This window comes from Ricinus communis, chromosome 5 (assembly GCF_019578655.1).
Source record: "Ricinus communis isolate WT05 ecotype wild-type chromosome 5, ASM1957865v1, whole genome shotgun sequence".
In the NCBI taxonomy this organism is placed as follows: Eukaryota; Viridiplantae; Streptophyta; class Magnoliopsida; order Malpighiales; family Euphorbiaceae; genus Ricinus; species Ricinus communis.
Genome location: NC_063260.1, coordinates 30,934,180 through 30,957,860, shown reverse-complemented (window position 1 = coordinate 30,957,860; position 23,681 = coordinate 30,934,180). Strand labels below are relative to the sequence as shown.

The following is a 23,681-nucleotide window of genomic DNA, read 5'->3' as shown; positions in this document are numbered from 1 at the left end:
ACTTTTCTTTGAAGTGCATTTTGACATACTTTTTCAATTTTGCAGCCAATTTAATCCGTAACTTGTCATTTTTGTATTATTTTAACAGTGCGAGTATAGAATATAGATGGAGGAAAGAGAGGCAGCCAAAAGAGAGAAAGAGTTAATATTTTCATTTAATTAAAGATTATTTTTTGTTTCTATTAAAATAGAGTTTGTGTACCAATTTATCATCTTACATTTAATTATTACTTATAGAAACTCGTTTAAATAACCCATTTCAAGTAAGCTATAAACTCGCTTAAAAATATAAATCAAGTCAAGATAGAATTATTAGCTCAACTGAAGTGATCGTTCAAAACAAATTATGAACTCGTCTAGACACATATTACCGGAAGATTTATGAGATCGCTTATTCAATTAAAATATCGCCTTCACAATTTATAATCTCCATCAATTATCATGGTCAGATATCAAGTTCTCCACTTCATGAAAATTAGGAGACCACTTCCCCACCATTTAAGTCTTCCATGTTCTCTAGTTAGCTTTTAGCCCTAAGAAATCATCAATAAATACTAAAAGTCACTCCATATTTGAGGTAACATCATTTTTTAGATCTTTAGACTCTATTATGTAAAGTCTAACTACATTACTAACTTAAGTATTGAAATAGTTTTTTAGTTAGTTAAAATGCTCGAACCATTTTTACCTTATTCATCTTGCAAGTAATCATCAACTCTCTCGTCTAGATCTCTATAGCTTCATTTCAGCTCTCCAAGTAATATAAATCTCCAAACAAGTAGCCAGATTCTGTTTAAAAACATCAATTACAAAATATGTAAGTTTTGTACTAAATTAGTTAAAAAGTTAAAGTTATGTTAAAAAGAACTTTGAAGACGTTTATTCTTGATTGTACTTTGGATACAAGCTATAAAAACAAATTATGATGATACATTCAGTTTTTTATTTAGTCTTGAATGATTGAAATTTCTTAATAATTGTGATTTAGAAAAAAAAAATTATCTCAATTTAAAAGTTTCTTAAACAAAATATGTATTTTGATATTGATGAGTTTGATTTATTTTAAAATTAAAAATTTTAGAAAAAAGTTGCAAAACCAGAAATTAGTATGCTTAATGAAATACTTAATTTAATAAAAGAAGAAGATCATTTTCAAATTGTATTATTGGATCGATATCTGTGACAAGTGGCTATAATTGTTTGACAAATCTGGAATTTACTAGAATTCTGAAACAAATTTCTCTCCTACTACTGATGTTTTTGCTAATACTGATTCTCATATAAAGGTCATCATTTTCTATGAAAATTTGATAATTCAAGTCCGAAGAAAAACCTGAAACCGCTAAATATAAGTCCTTAATCGTAGAATATGGATTAATCCTTTGCTGTTATTCTTGTTATTTTGCTCCACAATAGCAAATTATTTCTTTCAGATAGTTTAACAGAACGGAATCCAAAGCAATCACTGGTATCTTAGGGCCCTCATTTTCATCCCTTTGCTACTTTTACATGGAGACTTTTTCAAAGAGGAGGGAGTTGATATGCTCCTCAATAATTGGAAGGCGAGAGTTGTCGTCATAACTATACATTAGTGGAACCATTCTTGCTACATTAAGACAGGCCTTGGTGAAAGTCGGTGGGAATGGATTTTGAAATAAGCAATAATGGTTTAGTTGTTTCCATGTGTCTGAGATCATCCGAAGCACATACTTTCTTGCACTTTCCACTGAAGATTCTTGATGTTGTTAATAGAATATATACGGTGACCAATAGGAGCTAGACACGTATAAAGCTAGAGTAATTTTTTTTTTTTGTGTATATAACAAATATTATAAGAAAACATATTTTAGATTTTAATAAAAACTCTTTCCTCTCCCAAATCTTGATATAGTATCAGGGCACTATTTTTCCCTTACCTTCTTTCTTTTCCCATCTAATGTTCGACGGCGACGACTGATTCCTTGGGTATCTCTCACTTCGGTTCGCTTTGAAAATAAACAGAGATGGTGCGCACAGTTGGTTTCGTCGGCAATGCTTGCAGTGTGGCTGCCGTTTTGTTTCTTACTTCAAGAACATTGATGTGCGACTTGGAGTTGGTGAGCAGGACGAACAGGTGGTGAGCAGTTGGTGAGCAAGATGAACAGTTGGTGAATCAAAAATTTTATCGAACAGTTAGTGAGCAGGATGGATTTTTTGATTTTGTTTAAATTCTACTGGTTGGTTGGGTATTTTTGTGTGGTATGATCACACTAGGCTAGCAAACTACCAGATGAACGGTATTTTTGTGGCCTTGCTCGTTTCTTACTTGCTATTAAGGCTCCCATTACGTTGTACGCTGTTTCTTTGTAACCCATTTTGCTAGACACCAGAAATTCTCTTTTTTGTGAACCTTTATTCTTGGATTTATTTGGATGTTGAGTGAAACAATTTTTCCTGCAAAAGAAAGAGATGTCAAGCATGTGTTGTGGCAGAAAGAGATGTACATGTCTTGGCAAATGATGCAACTATAACTATTACGGTAGTTGTTTTTTTTAGACCATTTTGGGGTTGGCTTCCTGAAGCCTTTTGAGTTCTGGAAGAAGCGTTTGTTACAGGGATTCATTCTAGCCTTTTTTGAGTGGGCAGTGATCCGGACCCACGATCAATTGTTAGAGCAGCTAGTATACTCCACCACCATCTCTTCAATGGCTACTGAAGATTTTAATTCTACACAAACCTTTAAAATCAATAATCAGAATAGTGAATACTACATCCACTCAAATGAAAATCCAGCTCTCATGTTAACCTCCTCTCAATTAATTAGCAACAACTATCATAGCTGGGCACGATCTATGAAGATGTCTCTGATTTCAAAGAACAAATTTTGATTTGTTAATGGTTCAATTAAGGTTCCCAGGAAAGAGGATCCTTCTTACAACGCTTAGTTGAAATGCACCAATCTTGTGCTTTCTTGGTTACAGAGGTCCCTTAATACAGAAATTGGGCAAAGTGTAATGTGGTTGGACTATGCATATGATCTTTGGGCATACTTATATGATCGCTTTTCACAAGGGGACCTTATAAGGATTTCTGATCTTTAGCAGGAATTCTTCTCTTTGCAACAAGGTAACCTTTCTATTACTGCTTATCATACCCACTTGAAGATCTTATGGGATGAGATATATAATTTGAGACCTGTACATGCTTGTGAATGTTCTGCTAATAAGTATAGGAAACAAGATTTCATCCTAAAGTTTCTTAAAGGGTTAAATGATAAGTTTTCTATCCAAAGGTCTCAGATTCTTATGATGAAACCAATGCCCCCTGTGAATGAAATCTTTGCTATTGTGATTCAACATGAAAGGTCTTTGAGTGCTACTATAGTTTCTTGTGACTCAAATATACTGCTTGCTGGAAAATTCAATATGAATACTGGAAGTAGAGCAACCGGTTTTAACCTTGGACATAATCAACACTTGAAGAATATGAATGGTTTTACGCCGAAGATTGAAAACCAACAACTCAACCTTGGTAATAGTCAAAAGAGATTATTTGGCAATTTTGGAATTTTTCCAAACAATCAGGCCAAGAAGCCTACCTGCACTTTCTGTGGAATGTATGGGCATCCTGTTGATAAGTGTTACAGATTCCATCGGGATACAAGGGAACAAGCAAGAATTTTTAAAATTCTACAAACCAGGTTGCATCTTTTTCTTCTGACAATCATAATTTTTCAACTACTGAACAATTGGCATATCATATGAATTATGACAATCATAACTCTTTTAACAAATCTGGTGATGATGGTCCTATTACTTTTACAAGGGATCAGTATAATAGTTTGATGTCAATGATTCAAGAAAAGGCAGTTGATTCTCAGAATACAACCAACTCTCAGATAAATGCTTTATCCTCTGTCTTCGATCCTATTGTTGAAAAAGGTATTATCCTATGTTGTTATAAGCAATTCCACAATAGGAAATGGATTGTAGATTCAGGAGCTACCGATCACATTACTAATTCTCTCAGTTTTTTCAAAAGGCATTACAAAGTTTTTGACAAATATGTGAAGTTGCCTAATAATGAAATAGTTCAGGTTACACGTATAGGCACTGTAGAATTATCACCCTCTTTGATTCTTCATAAGGTTTTCTACATACCAAACTTTGCTTTTAATCTCATCTCCACTTCGCAGTTAACCAAAAACAACCTTTATTCTCTTATTTTTTCTTCCAACTTTTGTTATATTCAGGACATGAAACTTTGGAAGATGACTGGTATAGCTAAGCAAGGGAATGGATTGTATCGGCTTTTACAACAAGAAGATAGTGAGAAGTTTTTAAATTCATTTCCTGTTAGTTGTAATGTCGTTGCTTTTACTCTGTAGCATAACAGACTAGGCCACCCTTCTAAACAAGTAATGAAATCTCTTGATCAGTTTCATAATGCTGTGATTAATGATAATTGCTTTGAATGTGAAGTTTGTCATTTGGCTAAATAAAGAAGGCCCACTTTTTCTGTTAGCAATTCTTTTTCTACTTCAATTTTTTATCTTGTTCATTTAGACATTTGGGGACCCTTTCCTGTCAAAAGTATATATGGTCATTCATATTTTTTAACCGTAGTTAATGACAAGAGCAGATTCCTATGGATTTATCCTATGAAGCTTAAGTCAGAAACTTGACATTTAATCATTGATTTTTCCCATCTTGTTGAAACTCAGTTCTCAGTCAAGATTAAATGTTTTAGAACTGATAACGGGAAAGAATTTAAATTCACCGATTTTTACAAATCAAAAGAGATTGTTCACCAAACTTTTTGTACCTATACACCTCAACAAAATAGTATTGTTGAGAGAAAACACCAGCATATTCCCTCTGTTGCACGGAGTTTAAGGATTCAAGCCAATCTCCCTCTTTGTTTTTGGATTGATTGTGTCTTGCATGCTACCTTTTTAATTAACAGGACCTCAACACCAGTTTTAAATTAGTCTACTCCTTTTGAGATCCTTTTTAAAGTCAAACCTTCTTATGATCAGCTCAAAGTCTTTGGTTGTTTAGCATTTACTTCTGTTTTACCTCATCCTACAACAAAAATGCATCCTAGAACAATCAAGTGTGTTTTTATTGATTTTCCTAAAAACACTAAAGGTTACAGAGTATACAAGTTAGATGATAAAAGCTTTTTTATTTCTAGAGATGTAACGTTTACAGAAAATAAGTTCCCGTTTAAAGAGATATTTGCTACAATAACATCCAATGATGTTCTTATTCCTGTTTATCAAAATGAAAGTTCACTTGAAGATTTCAAAAGGGCAGATTCACACACAATTGATCCATTCCATTCATCTACTGCTGAAATACAATCTCCTTCAATTAATTCAGGTACTATTCCTCAACCCTCTCCTAGACCTACTAGAAATATTCACCTACCATCAAAATTTCATGATTTTGAAGTTTCTTTGCCCAAATCTAGAACCACACCACATCGTATTTCTCAAGTGCTATCTTATGAAAATATCTCACCTCAGTACCAGTTCTATATATGTAATGCATCAATATTACCTGAACCAAAACATTATAATCAGGCAATCTCACATACTTGTTGGAATAAGCAATGGCTGAAGAAATAGCTGCTTTAGAAGAAAGTAGTACTTGGGAATTAGTTCCTTGACCTAAGGGCAAGCAGACTATTGGTTGTAAATGGGTGTATAAAACAAAGCTTAAAGTTGATGAAACTCTAGAAAGATATAAAGCAAGGCTTGTGGCTAAGGGATACACTCAAAGGTTTGGAATTGACTTTCTCCATACGTTTAGTCCTGTAGCAAAGATCACCACAATCAGAACTCTTATGGCCGTAGCTGCTGCAAAGGACTGGAACCTTTGTCAGCTTAATATCAACAATGCCTTTTTGCATGGTGACTTACAAGAGGAAATCTACATGGATTTTCCTCCTTGTTTTCAACCTACGCAGATCAATACGATTTGCAAACAAAAGAAGAGCTTGTATGGATTGAAACAAGCAAGCAGGCAATGGAATGAAAAGCTAACTGCTGCATTACATACTCAGAAGTTTAAACAGGCTGCATTAGACTCCTCTCTCTTTACCAAAGGTACTCGATCAAATTTCATTGCTTTAGCTATTTATGTGGATGACATTGTCTTAGCAAGTTCGGACATGACAGAAATTGTAAAGATAAAAAGATTCATGCATGATACTTTCCAAATTAAGGATCTTAGAGAACCAAAAAAAAATTTTGGATTAGAGGTTGCCAGGTCCAAAACCGGTATTAATCTATGCCAGAGAAAATACACTTTAGACCTTTTGCAAGAGACTGATTTTCTCGGAGCAAAACGAGTACTGACACTGATAGCATCCACTGAGAAATTATCTAAAACAGGGGGGCAGGTTCTCAAAGACATTACAGCATATAGAAGTCTAGTTGGCAAGCTGCTGTACCTAACCCATACTAGGCCTGACATAGCATATGCAGTACAACAGTTATCTCAGTTCCTTCAAGCCCCCTACATATATTCATTTGACCTCAGCTCATAGAGTTCTCCGGTATTTGAAAGGGACTCAAGGACATGGCTTACTTTTCCCAGCAACAGGTGATCTTTGGCTTAAAGCTTTCAGTGATTCTGATTGGGTTTCATGCCCTGATTCCCGAAAGTCCATCACTAGGTTCTGTGTTTTTCTCGGTTCAGCATTGATCTCATGGTAGTCAAAGAAACAACAAACAGTCTCACGCTCTTCAAGTAAAGCAGAATATAGAGCTATAGCTGCAGTGACATGTGAGATACAATGGCTTCACTTTCTCCTTCAGGACTTGTAGCTCCCATTTTCTCCAGCAAATCTGTATTGTGACAACTTGTCTGCCATCAGAATTGCCGAGAATCCTTTATATCATGTGAGGATCAAGCATATAGAAATCGATTGCCACCTCATCCCAGAGAAAATTCAACATGGAATCATCAATCTTATGTCAGTCCCTTCATCAAAACAACTGGCTGATTCCTTTACAAAGCCTCTTCCTACAACTCTGTTCCAAGCTTCCATTTCCAAGTTGGGCATCCAGAATCTGTATGCTCCAACTTGAGGGGGGCTAATAGAATATATATGGTCACCAATAGGACCTAGACACGTGCAAAGCTAGTATAATATTTTTTTTGTGTATATAGCAAACATATTTTAGATTTTAATAAAAACTCTTTTCTCTCCTAAATCTTGACAATTCTCTCATGTAATATTCTACGTATGATTCATCGTAGCCATCCTAATTCTCATCCTGCAATTTTAATTTTCTTCTCAGTTTGTTTCTTTCGGATTATATATTGCAGGAAATTATGAGGAGAGAAACATATGAACTTGGATATGTTATCTTGGCACTTCCCAGGTCATCCTACAGACGAAGAATTCTCGCTATAGAAGATATTATGCCTGGATCTCCATCGGTGAATTCCACATTTTTCTTTGTTATAGCTTGACCCGAAAGCAAGAAAAGGTAAACTAGAATTACATGTACACCTGAGCTTACAATCCCATTCCTCAAGTACTCTTCAGCATTTGGCAAGTCCCCAGAAGCGAACCATCTTGCTTCTACTAAAAATGCATTGCATAAACTTGCCCACTGCAGAATTCAAGAATTAAAATTTAATTGATCATTCTTAAAACAGATTAACATGAGATTTATTGCTAATGTCTTCCGTTAAAATACCGAACTTCGTAGAGAGTCTACAGGGTTCCAGCCATGCTGCTGATAAACCTTGTAGCTAACGTCATTAGTGATGTTATCAAGAGCCTCGGAACATATCCTCATGTAGTCTGGTAGCTGGTCTTATCAATATCCCATCCATACATATAAATGCATTGATTAACTAATCAGTATGTCGATTTGATCCACACAATGGATCAAATTAAGCAGTGAGTTGTCATGCAAATTAAGCAAACCCATATCTCGATTTGATCCACACAATGTACCTGGCGACAAGGTCTCTGAAAAGAATGAGCACATCCAGCGTCCCGTACACATCAAAAATGTCATCTATCAAGTAAACGAAAGAGATGGATTTTATGAGGTCAATTCGTTGCTGGGATAATCGTGGATCTGTCAGGGCTGTCATGCACCACATGTACCATTTGACAGGTCGGTCTCTTGCAAACTTTAATTCATGGGACAAACCTGCCTCTTTCCACCACCTAAAATATATAGAGAATTAATTCCAAAAAAGAAATAATAATAATAAGTCAACAAGCGCAGCACAAAAGAATTAAGTTATTTATAAATTTGGTAGAGATATTAAAATGTATTTCTTGAATATTTTATCCACTATTATTTAAAATTTTAGACGATAACTCTTAAATAATATTTAAAGACCGTAAAACTTTAATACAATCAACCTTTTTATAGTTATATCTTTATAAAATTAATTTTTAAAATTATAAAATAATTTTGATCCTAACTTAAATTAGATTTAAATAAAAATAAATTTCTATGATAATAAATTATAATTCTTTTAGATCCCGTCTTAAAAAAAATTTCCTCCACTATATAATACTTATAAATAATTCAAAATAGCCAATAAGATCAAGGAGAATTTAAATATAATATATAAAAATGTGAGAACAATTATTTATTCTTACTTGTTAACAAATCTTAGGCTTTTAAGGTAGACCTTATACATTTCTTAATGCTATATAGATAAATATAATAGTTTTTAAAAATTATGTCTAAATCTTTTTTAATGTATATATCTTGATTTTTGACACATTATGTTATGTAATTATATGAAGATAATATACATTTTATCCTTATATTATTTACAATAATCATAATAATTAAGTGAAAATAAAAATATTTTATAATCATACTTATACTAAATTTTAACATTCTCGTGGTTATAAAATTAGCTTAATCATAAGAAAATCTAATTACAAAAAGCTATTATTATATTACTTTTAAAATGCGATAGTATAAGGTCTTTCAAGAACTTCTTTTTGGTGTTGAAATTGAACCATCGTAAAATCTAATTTAGCTATTTCTTGTAATTCATTCATCCATCCATTTTGCCCTGGAATATTGGTAATCAATTTTTTCGCCATGAACTTTGCCAAGCTTTTGTAACGTGGATGCTTCAACGTATTCTTTATTGCTCTAGCTTGAGGATAGTTAAAAATGTTTCACCCTTGAATTCAGAATCTGGTAACTTAGTTTTTTGCTTTCAATAATATTTTCTCCGTCTATTACTTAGTCTTTCGCCATGAAATACGTAAAATTTTTATTTTGACATGTGTACTATTTTGATACATAAAATTCATGCTTATGTGTAATTTATAATTTTTTTTATTAATTTATTGATTAATAAGTTACATTCTTAATTAAATACTGACTTTAATTCTAAAAAATAGTATATTTATTATATTTTAATATTATATTAACTAATAGTTTTCTAATCAGATAATAATATTAATTTTATCATAAAAGATAGCATATTAATTATATTTTAATATCATATTTAATAATAATTAATTTTTTAATTATATAATAAATTTTAATTCTAAAATAGTAAGTATCAATTATAGTATTAAGTTATATAATACTAAAATTAATTAAAAATATTTTTAAATAATTTTATATTATTACACTAAATAAAATTTTAAAATAAAAATATTTAAATGCTATTAATTTTTAAAATATTATAAACTATATTAAATATTAAATTTTTTATTAAATTATATCTATTAATTTGATTTTATAATCAAAATAATAATAATAATGATGCGTATGGATTAAAGTTAAAATATTTAATTTTATAATGAGGTTATAATATTTCTTACAAAATTTTATGAGACTTGTGAGTAACATTTGATAATTCAACTTATCACTTAAAAAATATAAAATAATTTAAAAAGAATGAAATACCTGATCAATGATTTTGTTCAGTATTATATACAACACCAATTGCGACTTGAAGCGACAGAAAAAGAAAATCAAAAATCAAAAATTCAAACGAGAAACGAGAACACGGCATGGTACAATTTGGGGTGGTCTAATTTTCATTACTATATGACTGGGAACAAATTCTGATAATTGACGCCACTACCGCTGTGTAACAATAATTGAGGCACACATGGTTCCTCCAGGTGACCCAAAAAACAAAGAGTTCTAACAATTTATTTGTCAAGCTTTGTGGCTTCGCAATTCCATTTTCAACAAATACATGGAATTTAGAAAAGGTTTATAGCCATACGAAGAGGATGTATGAAAAGAATAACATATCTTATCAGGAAACTAACGGTTGCAATTCAACATTTGCGACTCTATAAAAGTCCATTTCTCTGTGTCATTTTACCCAAGAAGCCATTCATTACTACTCTTCTAAAGGCAGCTACAGCTGATAACGGCAGTACCCATTATTCATCCCAAGCTTCACAAGTTCATTAGCGTCCTGAATCTTTGACTCCTTAACCAATCCCTCAACCACACATTTTAACAATGCCATGTCAACAAGACACTTCCTACTGATAACATCTTTCGAAAGCTCAAAAGCAAACCTTAAATCACCCTTTTCACATACAAAAGGAATCAAGGTTGTAAAAGTGAATTTATCTGGCCCACAATCACCACCACTATTCCTTGTTTCACAATACCAGTACTTGGCTTCTTCCAAGTTTTCCTCTTTAACAAACCCTTTAATCAAAGCGTTGAAACTAATAACATCAGGTTTAATTCCCTTACTTTTCATTTCTTGTAGCAACAAAACAGCATCTTTGGTTCTTTTAACCAATGCCAAACCAAGTAATTTTGCATTATAACTTCTTATATCAGGAACAATACTCTTTTGTACCATTTGACTCCAAATTCTCTCCCCATCAACAAACAGCCCATTTGAATAGAACCCATTTAAAAGAGTATTAAAAGTGATCAAATCAGGCGGATTTCCTTTCATTTCCATCTCAACAAGCAAAGATATGGCTTTATCTAATGCACCCATTTCACAATATCCCTTAATAACTGTATTATATGAGACTGTATCTGGCTTAATCTCCAATTCTTTTGGCAATTTCCTGAACAACCCATCGACCTCGTCAAATTTCTTCGAAGTAACACATGCTGCCAGAAGAGCATTAAAGGAAACTACAGTCCTTTTGCAATTTCTGTCTGGCATTTCATCAAATACTTTACGGGAATTGTCGAACATATTTGATTTCCCATAAAGCCTAATCAAACGGGCATTATAACCTTCTTTGTGTATGTCCTTGTATTTCTTTTGGTCCTCAAGGATCTCCTCGATCCAATTGAAGCGTTTGGCAATGGCAAGGCGGCGAATTGTCTCTTCATAAATGCCGGTTTTAGTTCGGAAACGGTCATTTTCGGAGAATTTTTTGAACTTCTCGACCAGGCGTTTGAGGTTGCGCTCTTTGTACAAGACCTCAACGGATGATGCTCTGGCGGCGGTACCAGTGGTTAATTGGGTAGATGTGGAGCAAGTGCGACTGAGAAGCCGTATAACAAACGCCATCGTTCTTGGGGTGAAATTTGTTTTACTCGCCGCGTAAAGCTAGCGTTGGGTTTAATTTATATATATATATATATATATATATATATATATATATATAAATTTTTATATGTAAAATCTTTTAATATTTAAATTTTTCTGATATATATATTCAATTTTTAATAAATAAATTTTTTATTTTTATATATGTATTATTTCTGCCACATAAATTTTAAATTTATATATATTTTATAATTTTTTATTAATTTATTAATTAATAAATTACATTTATAATTAAATATTAATTTTAATTTTAAAAATAATATATTTATAATATTTTAATATTATATTAATTAATAAATAATTTTTAAATTTATCAACAAAAATTTCTAATTATATAATAATATTAATTCTATTCTAGAAATAATATATTAATTATATTTTAATATTATATTAACTGATAAATAATTTTTAATTAATTTTATTTCAAAAATATATTAATTATATTTTAATATTATATTAACTAATAAATAAATTTTTTAACTAAAAATTTTAATTTTTAAAATAACATCTTAAATAAATTTAATAATAAATTAATCTTTTAATTATATAATAAAATTTTAATCGTAAAAATCATAATATCAATTATAGTATTAAGTTATGTAATATTAAAATTAATTAATAAAATTTTATAAAATTATTTTTATATTATTATATTAATAAATTTTAAAATTTTAAAAATAGTTAGTTTGCTATTATTTTGTAAAAATATTATAAATTAATATTAAATATTAAAAATTTATTAAATTGTATCTAAATAGTTAGTTTGTTATTATCTTTTAAATTATTATAAATTAATATTAAAAATTAAAATTTTTATTAAATTGTTTATCAATTTAATTTTATAATATAAATGATAATAACAATCGTGCAACGCACGGATAAACGACTAGTTTAATTTTAATTTTTTAATGTCAAACCATTATTCTTAGAAAATTGAAAGTAACAGGACCAAATATTATAATTTGAAGACCTAATTATAAATTAAGTATTTTATTTTATCTTTTTGATAATTTTATTTAATAAATTTTAAATTTTAAAATAAATATATATATTTCTAATTTATTTTTAAAAATATTTCAATAATAATTTCTTAAATTTTAAGGTAAAAAAGATGATATGGGAAATCGATTATATTTGTTAAAAGAATAATAATTATGAATTATTTATTCTAAATTAATAATATATCATTTAAGATCTCACATATGTCCATTCTATCACATTTTTATATCTAAATGTAACAAGTTTGTTATTGATTCATTAAATTTTATATTAATAAACATAATTTGATTTAACACATCATTTTACTCATTGTAAAATTTTAAGAATATTATTTAAATAAATAAATATTATTTAAAGAAATAAATATTTTAATTTAAAATATAAAATAATATTATTATTTTTTAATACTATTATTATATATTCATACGAGAAAACATAAGTAAACGAGCCTCCGCTTGAGCCTTCAACGATAAAGGTATATGAATAGCCATTTGATCCCCATTAAAGTCTGTATTATAATTTGTTATGAAAAAATATTTTTAAGGATAAATTGAAAGTATAGATATTTATTAAAATTTTAAAATAATTAGATAAAATTAGTAAGAAATGTAAAATTCAAAATTTAATTAATAATTAAACCGAATTTGAATTACAAGATGGCTTATTTATTTCCCCCGATTTATGCTGTTGCCAAGCATGGTACTTATTCCTCACTGCACACTGCTCACTCATAATAAAGGACTCGGTACACCAAAATTAAAACAATCCATTTGCTATAGGAACATCAATATTCTTGTTTTCTGTCTTGAGTCAGTAACAAATCAAATTCAGAATTGAATAAAACATAAATATATTTGCTTCCACATCACATAATAATCCCTGGTTTTGGACCACATGACACATTTAACACATCTTTAGTGTTGCCATTGATGCCTTAAAAAGCACAAATATTTACTTGAATTTCAACAGAATATTATCTCCATGGGATCTCATGCATTCTGTACTTTCCAGCCCATATTACTTACCGTCGAGGCATGGAAGCAACAACCACTTCGTTAAAAGAAATATTTGACTCAACATTTCAATAATTTTGGTTGTAAAATGTGGGTTAATTAATACATTTTCATTAGAACGTAGAATTAATGTTTAAAATGAAATAGTTATGGGGGTAATAGTTTGGCGATCCACTACCTGTCCTGTTTAATGCAGGGAGATTCATTTCCTGAAAGCCAATTCAGACCCTGCTTGTAAAGTTAATCCTCAAGCCACACATGCTCGTATTAGTATTTTCACTCCCAATAGTAATTCATGCTTGATTCAGTTACTAGGATTTCAACAAATAAAAGATGAACAGACTGGGAAATTGCAACACAATGCTTATAATGTGGGAATTGTACGAACACACAAAACCACCAAGATTCTGTTTCTTGTGTGAGGTACTCCTTTATAACCAATCACCATAGATTGCAAGAGCTATCTCTCTCTCTCTCTCTCTCTCTCCCCTTCTCACTGAACTGGACCAGTATTGACCGGTCATCTCCGCGAATGGAATTTGTAGTGCCTGCCATGGATGACTTATGTATTGCTCAAGAAGGTGGCAGAAGGGGAAGATTGGGGCAGAGAACGGTCGATTATGATGATACCAAAGAGTACAAATCAAAGAACCTAGGTGCTGAAAGGAGGAGAAGAAAAAAGCTTAGCGAGAGGCTCTTGGCATTGCGTGCATCCGTTCCTATAATCACCAATGTAACTATTCTAGTACTTTTTCTTTTCAATTTATCATTCTACTGCACTGTTTTTTGGTTTTCTTTATGTAATTCTTGTCATTGTGTGTTTACTATTTTCGTCGCTTCCATGAGATAGATGAACAAGGCAACCATAATTGCGGATGCTATTACTTACATCCAGGAGCTGCAGAAGCATGTGAAGCATCTTAGTGATCAGCTTCTTGAAATGGACGAATTGTCAGAGGAAGCAGTCAAGACAAGGAGTGATGAGTTTGATCCTGCGGAGGAAATGAAGCAATGTGGAATAATGGTTTGAGTCGAATGATTATATAACTTTCTTTTCCATATCAGAAAATCCAGTCATGGGTAAGTTGAATAATACTGTTTTATGCCATGTATTTGTAGGAAGATGTTCAGGTGACTTATGTTGATGAGACTAAGCTGTGGATTAAGATAATCTTGGAGAAGAAAAGAGGCAGGTTCACTAGGCTAATAGAGGCCCTCAGTTATCTTGGCCTTGAACTTACTGAAACCACTGTTACCACCTACAGAGGAGCAATGCTTGTTTCATCCTTTGTTGAGGTAAGGCTGAACACATTTTTGCTGCAATGTTTCTTTTTTATAGTCATACTTGCAGAAACTGTAAAATTTCATCTGTACTAGCATTCCAGGAGAAATATGCCCAGGACTACCTTTTTTCTTTCAATTTTGGTACGGGGTAATGATACAATTGGCAAAAAGAAAAATTACACACACAAAATAAAAGGCGATGCACTTTCAGTTAATGTTTCTGTCTCAGGGTTTCTAAGATTTCATTAGTTCTCATCATCTACAAATGTTTCTGTGGTTTCAGGGTGCCTATGGTGATACACTAACAGTTCAGCAGACCAAGGAATATCTACTAGAGATCATCAGAACCATATAGAAGACGACATTTCTTGGTGCTTTTTTATCAATTACAAAACGATTCATGAATTTCGGAAAATAATATTAGATTGATCTTATACAATGATAAATTAGATTTGATGCATTAATATTTACCGAGACAAACATTAATCAACAGCATCGTGTGTTGTCATTCAACTTGGAGATTCAAGTCTCTAGTCAGGATGTTAAGCATCAATAAGCTAAGTTATAATTAATAATTAGACTAACAGAGAAGTGCATTTAAAAAACACCTGTGGTTTTAATCAAGATGCACAAAATCCATTCTCAGCAGAGCAGCCCAAATGGGGATTAATCTGCTAAACTAATGCAGCAATATAGTCTACTTCCTTATATTGTAAAGGAATAAATGCCATTAAGTACACTAATCACTATATGTGAAAAAAGAAATGCTCACTTCTTGCAAAGAATACAAAATTCAGCAGATATCATGGGATTGAGGCCCCAGATAGTATCCAATTAGCTTTCCTATTTTCAGTTGAAAACGACCTCTCCATTTTGGAATTTAGCAACGCAGAAGAAATTACTTAGATAAAAACACAGTAATTAAGATCATCACATTAAAAAGACATATGTATCATCACTCATATAAGTTAAGAATTTAAAATATCCAAAAAGTTTATCATTTGATTCCACAAATATATCCCCCCTCAGTTTTCCATTTTCTTTCTTTTTACAACTCCTCTATATAGATTCTATGCACTTTACTTCATATATTTCCATATCAAGTTCAAATTAAAGACAGAAAAAAACATAGACAAAAAGGAAAAGATGGAACCAAAAAGCAGAAGGGAAAATTCTCTTTCAACTGTAGATGTCTGTCTTTCATCTCATAACAGCAAAAGCCATCTTCCTTCCAAAATTCTCCATCAAGACTCCTGCATTACAAAATTATATTCTAATTAATCAATAAAAAAAATAGAAACCCAATTATCAACACAAAGAAAAGATCTTCGATGTAATTAAAAAAAGAAAAGAAAAACGAAAACTAAATCGATATCCATTACTGACCTTGAGGCTTGCAAACAGGGGGATCTTCGAACAAAGAACGAGAGAGTTGTTTATGAGCAAGACCAATATCAAACAAGATTAACCCAGAAGAAGGATCATTAACCATAATCCCTTTAACAGGAAACCAAAGAAAAAGCTCTTCTTGAGAAAGACCTTCAAGTCCAACAAGACCACCATAACTAAGATTAGCTCTAACAACACTATCAAAATAAACCCTTGTCTCAAACTTAGCCAAGCATGGACCATCAAGGTGCACCTCTAGCCTGCCATTGTGGTCAAGATTGTAGGATTTAACATTGTCAGGGAAAAGACCACCAGGTAAGCCTTGGCTCTGAAGGAGGTTTTGTATGGAGGAGGAGCAGGCAGTGGAGAGAAGAACAAAAAGAGAGAGAAAGAGAGGAGGGAAAGATTTGGGTGTCAGAGACAGAGACATTGTTGTGTTAAGTTTAAAGAAGAGGGAAGCGAAAGGAGGACAGAAATATATTTTAGTCTGAGAAAAGAAGGAAAAAAAAAAGGGTTTATGTGGGGTTTTTTAAGGTTGTTTATGTTTGCTTTCTTATTCTGTTTGTCCTGGGGAGTGATGATAATGGTGATGAAGATTAAAAGAGTGGCCCTTTCAGGACAGTCCAAATTATTTGCTGGCAGTCATTGATTTTACCGAACTGTCCTTGTTTATCCCTTGAGTTTGTTTGAGAGGGTTTTCTTAATAAAATTAACCAAAACAAATATCCCATGAGTTTTCCATCAGTTAGCACCAAAATCGTCTTTGCAATTATAAAATTACAACTCTAAATCTAAATACAAATCTTAATTAAGATATTGAATGGATATATACTAAAATAAGGGAGATTTAATTTTGTCAAGTATATCAGAATAATTTCTTACCAAAAATTAATTTTTATATCTTTGTTTATGATTGTTTTCACAAAATTTAATTTTAAATAGAATTTATTTTTCAAAGTAGGTGACTTTATTAAAAATAGATTTAACAGAAAGCAATTTACAAAAATATAAAATTAATTTATAAAATTAAAAATAATTATCTAACATAGACAACAATATGAAATAAGTCTTAAAAGTAAAGATGAGGATTTCTTAGAGAAATTCAAAAAATAATTCAATATATTATATCAGTGAGAATTATGATTAAAAAAACATATTAAATTTTTTTAATAATAATAAAAAAAATTGCATTAGCAATAAACAGGTAGAAAAGAAAGCATAACTAGTGTATTGAAATTAATAGAAAACAGATAATAATATATACATAAATTAGGAGGAGATGTGAAGGGCAATAGAGTAAATCAAATTTAACAATTTGGATAGCAACAAGACAGAGGAGAGAATAATCGAGGACAGCGATTATAAGAACAAGTAGCTGATCCTTAATTACACATTTAGGTGAATACTACGATGCTTTCTTTCTTATTCTTTTTTCTTTCTTTTTTTTAATTTTTATTTCTCTATATACAAAGACAAAAACAGTCTCTACCTTTCTAACGTTTTTTATCTTTTATTTTGAAGATACAAAATAATAATTGCAATCTGTAGAGAACCCATTAACTATGTAATTGTAGATTAATTTATTCTCTTAGCCAATAGCCAACTCAAAGGCTAGAACCCATGTCACATACCATATTTGTTCAAAATGTATGACTTGTGTTCCTTACATTCATTCAGTTTGCAGAGATTTAGAACTTTGTAGTTTCATTATATAAACTTACTTTATACACTTAATTTTAAATATAAATTTGTTGTATCGATTAAGTAAATTTCAGAAAATGTATATATATTTTGAACTGAATATGCCAAAATGAGTAAATTTCACATTTCACATGAGGAAAAATAGAGAGAGAGAGAGAGAGAGAAAATTGAACAAAATAGAAATGCTCAAAACGTGTTACTGTCGTTAATCAGTAATAATTATCCTGTGGTTGCCATATCAATGAACAAAATGGTGTGAATAATCATAACAAAAGCAACCACTTTCCTTTCCTTTAATCATATTTTTGTACATGCATTCATTAGAAATTGTCTACTCCTTTTGTTTTTTGACCTGACCCTACATTCCTATTTTTCTCCTGCTATTGGTTAATCTTTTAATTTTATCCAGGACATGCCTTGGTTCCAAATTGTTAAAATATAGTGTTTATTTTTCCTAATTTAACTGTTAAGTAATATGAAGTGATAGCACTCTCGAATAATTACCTAGTACCCATAATATTATTTCTAATAATGGATGCTTCCACTATAACAATTTTCATGCCCTATGCATAATATCACATAGACTGGTTGATTGCCTCAATAGCAATCGACATTCATAATTACAGGAACCTGGAAAAAGAAGAATGCATGTTGTAACTTCAAATTCCCCCACCTATCAGAATTTGGAAATGATCAATAATAATTCACTTTAGAGGAATTAAATCCCAGCTAGAAGAAACTATAAATGGAGGCATTATGAAGAATGATATATGCCATAGATTAGTGCTTGGTGGTTGCCAGGCATATTCAATAAGGGTTATGAAGATTGCATCTCAGGATTTTACTGGTCCTGGATTCTTAAACAGTTGCAGCAATTAAAAGTAAGTTATCAAACAAGATTCTGATTATAATGCAATTATGCAGACCAGGAATCATCAACTTGATGGTAAAGGAGTTGTTGCTGCTGCTGATAATGCCTTTGATAGCCATAGATAACGTTCCCATAACTGCCTCCATAATCATCATCTCTTCTATCACCATAAGGATCCGGACTCCCGAACAGATAATCAGCAGTACCCTTCCATCTGTAATTTCCACAATCTGCAGCAGCTTCTTGACAATCACTGTATCTCTTTCGATAGCGCGACAGACAAGGCCAGTAACCAAATAAACCTTCACAAAGATCCATAGCTTCCAATCCATACCCTGATGGAATTTGAGCCACTTGCTTCTCATACTCGTAACCACTTTCTCCCCTTAATCCGTTATCATAACCAGACCAAGAATTGTGATCATCACCGTACTTTTCTTTACTTTCTTCTCCTTGGTACAGGTCTAAAGGCTTGTCAAGCTGCAGCTCCTGCTGCTCTGCCTCTGCGATGGCGGCGGTCGGTTTGCTTCCAGCTTGAGGTTTTGCTGCATGTTCATCAACTACCTCTGTTACAACAGGTGTTGTAATTACCCCAGGAGAGACACCATTTAAAGATGTAGAGCGAGGATAACAAGTTTCATCAGAAGGAGGAAGGGGTTTGCCGTAGGTAAGACTCTGATCATAGCCACCACCATAAGGTGTTGGATCACACTCTTCAAAATTAGTATCATCAAACTCAGAGACCGAGTAAGAGATAATAAACTGAGTCTGTGCAATATAGTGAGGAGCTGGTTTATACTCGATATATTTAGGCTCACTATAACCGGATACAGAATATCCAATTCTTGAGAAGCTTGGAACAGGATGATCATAAGCAGAAAAGAAAGGGATTGAATCAGAGGAAAAAATTTGGTAACCATTGGAGGTGTAACTGGAATAGCACGCTGAATCTTGAACTGAAGCAGAATCAAAGTTATTATAGTAAAAAGGGAAAGGGTAATCCCTATTGTACGCACCATGATCATCCATATAATAGCTGGTGCTGTAATTGGCCATTGTTGATCAATCCGACTGTAATTTCTCTTCAAGAAGAGCGAGCAAGACTAAGCAGCTTCTTTGAAAACCTGAACTAGATTCAAGATATATATGTTCTAGTTATCAATATCTAAGTAGAAGGATTAGAATTACAAATGTGCACCCTACAATTATTACTCTTATCTAATGAGACAGGTACTGGTGTGATGCAATCCTACATAAGAACCCACCCACCAGAATTTGACGTTAGTGTATTTTAGATATAGATCCGATTTAGATATTTGCAAGGAACCAACCATTTGGCTTTATCAACGATAACAAGCATGTGGCTTTGCATTCAATTTTTTATGAAAAGGACAAAACTTTCACAATCGTACTCAATATCATTGAAGACAATTGCTTCACTAAACTTTGTTTGAACGTTAGCATTGAAAGTGACAGGAAAAGCATCGGCATTATTCAGCTTGAGAAAATGCTTTTAAGGTAGAGGTTATTTTCTTCTTGGCACAACAGATTTAGACTATTAGTATGACAGCTGCAGCTAAAATGAGGGATGGCTATAGTTGATAGCAGCATAATAATTGCTCCACTATCTTTATCTGCGATCCCAGATAATCTTTGATAAATTACTTGGCCAACTATGCAATTTTAATTCATTGTAATGGCTGTAAGAAAGAAATAGTCGTGCTTCCAAGTTCAATAGAATGATTTTCCTGTAGGCACATTAGTGGACACGAGTGCTTATATCTTCAAATGGATTTAGCCTTTTCAAAGGCACATAATAAAACTAACAAGAAGTATAATTGGGAACCGAACACAAAATGATAATGTCAGTTACAGCTTATAACGTATTATTTATAAGTCATAGGTCCTACATGGATCATCCATACAGCAAGAATTCATGTTCCTCAAGCTGCAGCTACTCATCCTATCTTGCATGTATACATAATTTATGCACTGACAGACTTGCTCCACAAAATGAGATCTCTAATATCTAATCAAATGATCGTGCATAATTATCCACCCAAGACATGGGTAAGGCTCTAAAAAATATTTTCCATCCACTTTGAAACCCAAATTAGGAACCTACATGGACAGCACAGAAGCACATCAGTTGTACTGCTTTAAGATACGGATTGATGATGAACAATAAAATAGAATAAATCAACTTTGATATTCATATAGGGAAGAAGATAACCAAACTGTATTAACTGCAAACTGCAATTTTTTTATGAAAGGAACAGAGAAAGTCTATTGGAAAACCAATAGCTGTGCCTAAAAGTAAAATTATATTAAGTTTAAATTAAAACCAAAACAGTGAAATGGAAAGGAAATCTTAAAGCACAGGTATAATCACTAACTTATCCAGATGATGATTGTGATGTATTCGCCCCTTGTCGTGGTCTTCTCCGTTCTGGAGGTGGGCCATCTCTCCGTCTTTCATACCTTTTACTCTCATATTTTGAATTATTCCGCTGCTTTGGTTGATAAGTAGGATATGTGCAGGGAATGATCTCTCCATTGATATACTTGTCTCCTGAAAAAAATAGCCAAAAGCACATGAAGAATCCATTATGCAATAGTTGATGCACATAGATATTCAACGCAGTGGACGACAATGCAGAATCGGTAAAAATGAAGGAACCTCCATAATCCTTGTTTTTCACATCTATATAAGAGTCCGGCAGTACCCAGAGAACCCCAGGCAAACCTGCATTACATGAACACAGAAATAAATTTCAGTGATCCAAGCAAGAGAAAAAATACTAAGCTCACCAAACGTCAAAAATGAAATCCTTAACATGGTTATTTACCCTTAAATTTCTCAGAGGTTGCTTCATCAACAGTGCATTGGAAGCCAGTGTATGTAGTGGTACTGAATGCATACATATTTTTCTTTGCCTCTTCCATGCTGATATACAAGTGGAGTACAAGATAATTTTGTAATGAACTTTAGGAGCAAAAAATAAAGTCACTATTTTTAATGAAATAGCGAAGTATAGATTCACAGATCACAAAGCCCCTCTATCTAACACAAAAGTCTATCTTTTCTTGGAGGAAAAAGAAACCAAAGAATGTCGCAGCAATTTAAGACCATAAGGGAGCTGCGTAAATGCTTAATTTGAGTATAAGAGAAAAATTTTATTCAGGAAAAATAATTAAGCACTCCAAATCCTATCACCTCCCATACATTTCCAAGAATAAATAGAACATAAAGAAATACCCAATTATCATAATTCAAGCAAAATAGCCAATAAATCCCATCGATTAAAAATCAAACCTTTAGCATCAAACACCATTATATACACAAACACACACACTTCAAGCAAATAGAGATAAAGGACCAATTGGTCAAGAAATGCCCAATTCTCCACCATTTAGTCAAAGAAAATGCCCAGTAAATTATATCAAGTAAAAAATCAAAACCTTTAAAAAAAAAAAAAAAAAAAAAGCAAAGCCCATCATTAAGAGAAAAATAAGAAGAGATAACACTAACCTGCCCAGTACAGTAGCTAGAGTATTTAGATAGGTATCAATCATTTGTTCTCTAGTAGGAGCAGGGTCTTTAGGGAATTCCATAACAATTAACCAATGATTATAATCACACCCAGGTAACATAATTGTCTCTCTACTCTCATTAGAGCTACTCCTTTTCGCGGAATAATCGGAATCCGTTGCTGCTCGAGTCATCAGAAGCCGCGGTTGCGGCCTCCTGTTGAACGGCGGGGGTGGAGCCCATGACTGTCTGGAAGTGAAGAGGGACAGTGAAGGTTTAAGGTGAGTTTGGGTTAGGGTTTTGGGAGTGAAAGAAGTAGAAGAAAGAGTAAATGTTGCCATAATGTGGGATGGAGCGATTAGTGATGGTGAGTGGCGTTTTTCAAAGATAAGGGTGCTGAGAGATTTTTACTTTGTGTAAACGACTCGTCGTGTAGGTGTAGGTTGCATTGATTTTGCTTCTGTTTGTCGGTTGAATGATAGGTCGTTTATTAAAAAAGGTTCGAGAAAATCATTAAAACGACATGGCGTCTAAACACAAAATATCAGGAGATAGTCAGGAACACCGCGATCAAATGATAGACATAATAAGGGGTAAATTGGACAGACAGTCTTCAACATTGAAATTAAAATGAATAACTAAAATGGGAAAAAGAAAATTAAAATGAGAACATATTTGTTCAAAGTGCAGGATCTTTCCTGCAGCATTGACAAAAAAAAAATAAAAAGAAAGAAAAGGCGTTGATTACTAGTGAGAAGGAATTGATAATGAATAAATACCCGCAACAAAAAGGGAATAAATTTGAAGCCCATGTGACAAAAAAGATGAATCCATGAGAAAATCTTGAATCAAGTAAAGCACTTTTTGTTGATGTCCACTTTCCTTCTTTAAGGATCGCTAGTCAAGTAAAATTTTATTCTGTAAAGTGTTTCTGGATTGCGATGAAACGAGGTTTGGAGAAATGAAGATGCATCACAAGTTCACATCAACATAAAGAATTAAGAGGGTTATTGCAGAGAGTGAGAGGGAAATGGAATAACAAAAATCTTCTTAAATTCAGATGGCTTTGCAACTGTGAGAGCACTGATTTTGTTTCTGCTTAATTTTACTGGGTGTTCTTAAATTCAGATTTGTTGATCGGATTGTTTTTTTATTATTATTATTATTTTATTTATTTTAGCTTTTTAGATAAGAGAGGAGTAGAAGAAAAGAGAGAGAATGAGTTTTAATCTTAAGTAAATTGTAACGAAAAAAAAAAAGATAAAATGGTGCCAGTCAATTTTTTATCCATCAATTTAACAGGATTAGATAACGAGAGATTTGATAATATCTCAATTAAAATTTAAAAAATA

At 32.2% G+C, this 23,681-nt stretch overlaps 5 protein-coding genes and 1 pseudogene across 6 annotated transcripts; 1 reads left to right on the top strand and 5 right to left on the bottom strand.

Moving 5' to 3' along the window:
• Nucleotides 1-1,505: 1,505 nt before the first annotated feature.
• On the bottom strand, nt 1,506-10,347 carry LOC8267427 (annotated as a pseudogene).
• Nucleotides 10,010-11,570, bottom strand: LOC8267428 (pentatricopeptide repeat-containing protein At3g13160, mitochondrial). Its single transcript, XM_002518540.4, has one exon. It carries the CDS (start codon nt 11,499-11,501, stop codon nt 10,368-10,370), a length of 1,134 nt encoding a protein of 377 aa, XP_002518586.2. The 5' UTR covers nt 11,502-11,570; the 3' UTR covers nt 10,010-10,367.
• Nucleotides 11,571-14,046: 2,476 nt separating this feature from the next.
• Nucleotides 14,047-15,300, top strand: LOC8267429 (transcription factor DYT1). 2 transcript variants are annotated; one of them, XM_002518541.2, is made up of 4 exons: nt 14,047-14,285; nt 14,403-14,576; nt 14,672-14,848; nt 15,120-15,300. In XM_002518541.2, exons 1-4 carry the CDS (start codon nt 14,085-14,087, stop codon nt 15,189-15,191), a joined length of 624 nt encoding a protein of 207 aa, XP_002518587.2. In that variant the 5' UTR covers nt 14,047-14,084; the 3' UTR covers nt 15,192-15,300. The 2 variants fall into 2 exon arrangements, with proteins under 2 accessions (XP_002518587.2, XP_048230287.1); XM_048374330.1 differs by lacking the exon at nt 15,120-15,300 and having other exon boundaries at nt 14,672-14,978.
• A 471-nt stretch (nt 15,301-15,771) lies between these two features.
• Nucleotides 15,772-16,806, bottom strand: LOC8267430. Its single transcript, XM_002518542.4, has 2 exons — nt 16,223-16,806; nt 15,772-16,089 (listed from the first exon to the last, which is right to left on the bottom strand). The coding sequence occupies exons 1-2, from the start codon at nt 16,653-16,655 to the stop codon at nt 16,037-16,039; spliced, it is 486 nt and encodes a 161-aa protein (XP_002518588.1). The 5' UTR covers nt 16,656-16,806; the 3' UTR covers nt 15,772-16,036.
• A 1,877-nt stretch (nt 16,807-18,683) lies between these two features.
• Nucleotides 18,684-20,161, bottom strand: LOC8267431. The gene has a single exon (XM_002518543.4). The coding sequence runs from the start codon at nt 19,851-19,853 to the stop codon at nt 18,843-18,845; it is 1,011 nt and encodes a 336-aa protein (XP_002518589.2). The 5' UTR covers nt 19,854-20,161; the 3' UTR covers nt 18,684-18,842.
• A 453-nt stretch (nt 20,162-20,614) lies between these two features.
• LOC8267432 (multiple organellar RNA editing factor 9, chloroplastic) lies at nt 20,615-22,711 on the bottom strand. The gene is made up of 5 exons (XM_002518544.4): nt 22,330-22,711; nt 21,647-21,744; nt 21,478-21,543; nt 21,194-21,369; nt 20,615-20,918 (listed from the first exon to the last, which is right to left on the bottom strand). Exons 1-4 carry the CDS (start codon nt 22,668-22,670, stop codon nt 21,194-21,196), a joined length of 681 nt encoding a protein of 226 aa, XP_002518590.1. The 5' UTR covers nt 22,671-22,711; the 3' UTR covers nt 20,615-20,918.
• Nucleotides 22,712-23,681: the final 970 nt, after the last annotated feature.